Source organism: Pterocles gutturalis, unplaced genomic scaffold, assembly GCF_000699245.1.
Source record: "Pterocles gutturalis isolate BGI_N339 unplaced genomic scaffold, ASM69924v1 scaffold38650, whole genome shotgun sequence".
Taxonomy (NCBI): Eukaryota; Metazoa; Chordata; class Aves; order Pterocliformes; family Pteroclidae; genus Pterocles; species Pterocles gutturalis.
In genome coordinates, this window is record NW_010139573.1 from 64,688 (window position 1) to 70,274 (window position 5,587).

Sequence of the window (5,587 nt, forward strand, 5' to 3'; positions counted from 1 at the left end):
AATTGATTTCTGCAAGTAAATATTATTCAGAAACAACTTTGTGAAAGAGAAGTAGCTTTTCTGACTCTGGGGAACCAGGTACACACATATGTTCATTCTATACCAACTTACCTAGCTACATCAAACGATTGTGCCTTTTGCAGTTTTGCATTTAGCTGCGATCCTGGACCAGATCTACTAAAGGAAGAACTCTTTGGCAATGTGGCTGTAAATAAGAGAATACATGTACTTATTAGTATTAGCGTTTTAAACTGTAGAATTTCAATGACATTAATTTAGTTTCTAACATCAAATACAAGCATTATGGTTCTTTTGATGGTATCCCTTTCAAAAATATTAAGATAAGTCAACAATGTCTAACAAAACAGAAGAAAACTCACAGGCACTTCTCTCATGTCTTTTTACTTTTGCATTTTATGCAAACACTGCTGATATCAAATTATATTGTGATTAATGTTAGAAATCATATGTATTCCAGTATTTTAAAGTAATCCCAACAAACAGCAGTACCTCAATAGTTATAAATAGATAGGAGAGGACAAATTTCTAAGCAACAGTTATTGGCAAGCTAGATTTATCATACTGCTGTTATAACAGGGTTAATATTTTGCTCAACATGACTGACTGTTACAGTACAGTATGTCCATATTTCTTCTTTTAACTTTTATAAAAGTTTGCTAACCAATTACATTGGGCTAAACCAAAGTACAGTCCTTATCCAAAGTAATTCTTTAAAGTAAGTTAGAATAGCTAATTTCATGTCTACTGTTCTCTGGATCCAAATCAAATGGCAAAATAATTTGTTAATAGCAAGAGAGTAAACAGAGTCTCAGTATGTAGCGTACCAGGATGAGCAAAAGCAGGCAGAGGCTGTATAACAGCAGGAGCTCCATTAGCCAGGGGAGGTACTGCTGCTGCAGGAACAGAAGATACTAATGGTGGAGACATTCCTACTACTGGAATAGATGCCATTGGCACTGGGGCAACAGTTGTAAGAGATGGCATGCTGGCAATGCCCCCAATACCTACGGGCAAGAAAAGGAGATATTTTTTCTAATTTAGAGACTCCTAATATGATACAACAATTTAACTGCAGCCTGCAACCCAGCAATAAATGCAGAATTAAAAAGCCAATTGAAATGGAAACTTACACACACCCTTTGAAAGAACCCTTACAGTCCACTGCACCATTAGCATGGAAGAGGAACATAAAACAATGCAGAGGGAACAACATACCACTTTATGCATATAAGATCACACTGGATGCAACACTGAGTAGAAAAGTCTATTAGCATTAGCTGAAGAAAATAATTGTTTGCCTTGAACTAAATGAAGAACAGCACTGTCAACTTCAAGTGAGTAATGAACCCAAAGCCTACATTTAACCACAGCTGAAAAGAACAAGCTTCAGGATAACTGCTTGCTGCCTATTGTCAAGATGAAACAGTGCAAAGCTAATAGGGTAAAGCACAGTAATGAGGTGTAAGCACAGTTACATGGATAACAGGAAGGTTAAGGAGGTCCAGTCATGCCAATGGGAAGAATGAGGCTGTGTGCAAACAGCTGAGATCAAGTCTACAGAGAATGAGAAAAAAGAAAATCACAGATTTTGCTGGTTTTCCTGGGAGTTTGACTTTATTATGCCTTTTCTCGCTTAAACCAGCATTTTTTCTGTTCAATTTCACTGATTTCTTACAGTCAGAAATAAAAATGTTTGTAAAACTTGTGGAAGAGACAACTGATCAAACAACATGGTTGCACACAGTTTATCAAAAGCACTATTCCCTTTTCTTAAGTGATTCTCAGGCATCAATCAACTTGAGTCACAGCAACAACTAAAACAGAAAGGTAGAAAACCTCTCACTACGGAACACAGCAGAACATCAAAGTGTCAAACATGCAGCTCAGCTTCATTTAGTTATTTTCCTCTCACTACCCCATTCTCCCTACTCTTTTCCTCAAAATGATGGCAACCTTGGCTGTACTAATCCAGGAGAACTGAATCAGCAGCTGGTCTAGCTAATACCAGTGCAGCACTATTCATAAAATAAAAGCAGAGGGGCACATCACTAGAATGATTTGTAAAAAGTCAAGAAAAGCATGGCTAATCTTGCCAAAGCTAGAGATCCCTTAATGAAAAATAGAGATAAATAACAATTGTTTAAATAAAAACTCCATCACTTTGGAATGTACTAGCCCTGCTACCTGACCCATCCTTTTTCCCTGCAAACACTTTAGTTTGGAACATACAAGGAGCAGTGTAAAACCTGAAGGAAACAGGACCACAGTTTATGTTATTCAGTACAGCTGAGTGCTAAAAGCTCATTGAGATTTTTTTGGGAGCATGTTCATGCATGTAGAAGCATTTGGTTTTGAGTCCATGAACTTTTATAAGTACATTTTCCTAAAAGTTTATTTTAGAAACTGCAAAATGACAATCAAATTCAACTAAAGTTGACACGATACCAGCTAGCACAGAGGAAAACAAAGAGCTTACCAAATCCTGGTGCACTAGGCAGAGCAATAGGTGGCTGCTTCATGACAGGAGGCAGTGCAGATGGGAGCTGATAACCTTGTAGTTTTAATTTGATAAGTTTCATAGCTATTGAAAACTCCAACTGATCCATCCTCCCATCATTGTTCATGTCAGCTAGAGCCCTACAAAATAAGTGATTTTCACAGTTAGATTTTTAAATTATGAACTTCAGAAACTGATCTAGGAGCATGCACACAAAGGCATGTATATTCAAGACTAATTAATTTCCACCCAAAATAATTATGCCAGGTTAAAAATGGTCATGAAACAAGACAGTATTTAAATTGAGAGCTTCTTGGTTTCTTTCTAGGAGTGATTAATAAATACGTTTAAAGTCGCTTTTCAATTCTCAGAGGAATTACAGTGAAGCATCAAGAGAAGAAGGAATAATGTAGTTCTACAAAAACTCTGTAAAATCACACAAACATGGTACTACAAACAGCACCACAGGAAATCAAATTACGTAGTCTGCAAATCTATGCTTTAGCTACATTTAAAATAAAATGTTCTTTAAACACGTAACAACACAAAGGACACAAGAAGTCTAGTTAAACTAGAGCTTTATTTCTGATCAAATCCCTGTCAAGGAAAGCTTTCATGCAAGTATGTGAAAAGTTATCAAAGAAGTACTGCAATAAATTAACAGTTACTTATAACTTATGCTTAAATAAGTAGACAACCAAGCTAATGTAGTGGCAAAGCATTTACAAAATGAAAACCCTCCCACCCCAACCAAAAAACCCTAGGAAAACTCAACAAAGAGGCAGATCCCAGCACGGGTTGCCACAAGTCAACCATACGTCTTAAGAGTTCCCCCTGATTTAGATCACCAGTAGCATTTCCCCAAGAACAGAGAAACTCCAACCCCAATACTACTAAGACCACATTTTCAGTGGTGTATCTGTCTTAATCCATCAATTTTGATGTCACGAGGCTAAATAATACTACTGAAAATCTGGCAGCAGTATTTAAAGAATGAGACTCTGAGGCTTACAGTTAAAAAGAAAAGTAGGCATTGCACCAGTCCCTGAAAGATGTTGAATTACTACATATCTATTTAATTGAAGAACAAGTTTTGGCTGTGGGAACTTCTAGGTGTTGTTTCCTGAAGCTTCACATCACAGGGAAATTTAATTTACACATAAAATCTGCCTGCTTCTCAGTAACTTTAAACCTCCCTCTAATCCCATGTCCTGGGCTCAGCTGAGACAGAGTTAACTTTCTTCATAAACCCATTATATCCCATAACCAGCAAGTCTTCGGAAGCCTAAATTTAGTCAAAACTGATTCTGGGACCCACAAAGCATAATGTGATTTGGATTCAAGTTTCAGTTATGTGGTTCATTGGACAAATAATCAGTTAAAAAGATCCTACTGTAGCAGTCGGACTTGATATATGGTAGCTCAACCAGCAGAAGGAAGAAGGAAGGGCAGCATGGCAAACCTAGACCAAGAGAAGTACCAATTTGGACTGGGTATCTCCTCTTCCTTGCAGAACACCACTGCTCTAGAGTCTCAGCTTCTGATCACTCTTCCATGAAGAGCAAGTAACACACTGGTACCTCCTGATGCATTGTCAGGCTAAGTTGAAGTGGAAAATGTAACGTTTTTATCTTCACACAACTTGCAGAGATGAGTGGGAGAACCCTAGTGAAGGCAGAGAAGCCTCTCTCCTATGAGTATTAAATGACAGCAAGGACTGATGGCAATAGCAGTTAATGAAAAAATGTATATTTGAAAATGAGAGGTAAATTGCTTCTAGAAAATAGTTAAAAGCAAAAAGTAGGCTTCTCACATTTTTTATTATTCAGGTTATCCATGTTCTGTTTATTCTGAAGCACAAAGGCTTGCTCTGGATATAAAAATACAAAGTTTATTAGCTTCCATCGTGTCTTTCTGTTCAGTGGGGTGTACACGTCACAAACCACTATATGCAAGGCTGTAAACAGGCTGCATGCACATAGTACGTAGTACTTTTCCTCCTATACAATGAAACTGGTATAAATCTCAAAAAGACATGTTTGCATCCATCTAAAATTTTCTCTACATAAGAAATGTTTATATCAACTTAAAATTCCTGTAAAAAGCCCAAATTTATTTTGAAGCATTCACAGTTTAACTATGACAATTAAGAATATATTTTCTGTCTATTTTTCAACAACAGCATGGAAGTGTCCCATAACATGCTGTAGAATTTTTGCTGCACAAAATCATCCTCAGGCTTACAAGGAACAGTATTACTCAGTACATTTTCATTTTCTTCTTCATACACCTTCTACTTTTTACAATCTAAACAGTTCATATAACATCCGTTAGTCACCACCTATGAACAGTGATATTAGATTTCTAAAAGTCTCACTTGGGAGAAATACATGCTGCAAGTCTTACAAACCCAAAATATTCAAGAGGCAAAAGCTATTTGAAGTGTCAGAATGTCAGAAACTTAACGGCTAAATGTATTTTCTGAAGTGCTTCCTTTTGTGGGTTTTGCACTAGAAAGTAAACCAACATCCAGTGAATGAATACTGAGGGTAAGAAAGCCTCATTAGAAACTTAGAGAGTATTAAGAACCATAGAAACCAGCAGCAGATAATTAGCTTCATTTAATTGATGCTTACAAGCAGACACCACACCCTTTTGAAAGCAACTAAAGAATATTCAAAAATATTCAAGAGGGAAAATGTGTGGGGTTTTTAACAAAAGTTCAGTTCAACACTTGCTTAGCCATTCTTCTGTCATACCGCAGTGGAAACAGGCAGTAAAAACCACGCTTATATAGCCAGTAGGCTGAGGATGTGCATAGGAACAAAGCTAGGGAAATTGATCTGGAAAAACCTCTAGATTTTTGACTGCACCCATAGCAGTGAATGGTCCTCCCAAAGATGACTCCACCCTCAACATATGGAGAAGTGACCAGCTGGCACTGACTACTCAAATAGTCACAATGTTCCTTACATCTTTGCATTTCAGCAAAGTAATTACACAAATTGTATATAAGTCTTACTTATTCAACCTAAGTGGCTTCTACACCTGCAAATACTTTGATTCAGA

General features: G+C 37.0%; 1 protein-coding gene across 1 annotated transcript in view; it reads right to left on the reverse strand.

The window, feature by feature from the left end:
- Positions 1–2,658, reverse strand: part of LOC104469039 (intersectin-1) — a gene marked incomplete at its 5' end in the record, with an annotated part of 65,030 nt that extends 62,372 nt beyond the window's left edge. Inside the window, 3 exons of the mRNA XM_010083372.1 lie at positions 112–205; positions 846–1,025; positions 2,498–2,658. Coding sequence (XP_010081674.1) covers positions 112–205; positions 846–1,025; positions 2,498–2,658 — 435 coding nt within the window. The remainder of the gene's footprint in view (positions 1–111; positions 206–845; positions 1,026–2,497) is intronic.
- Positions 2,659–5,587: the final 2,929 nt, after the last annotated feature.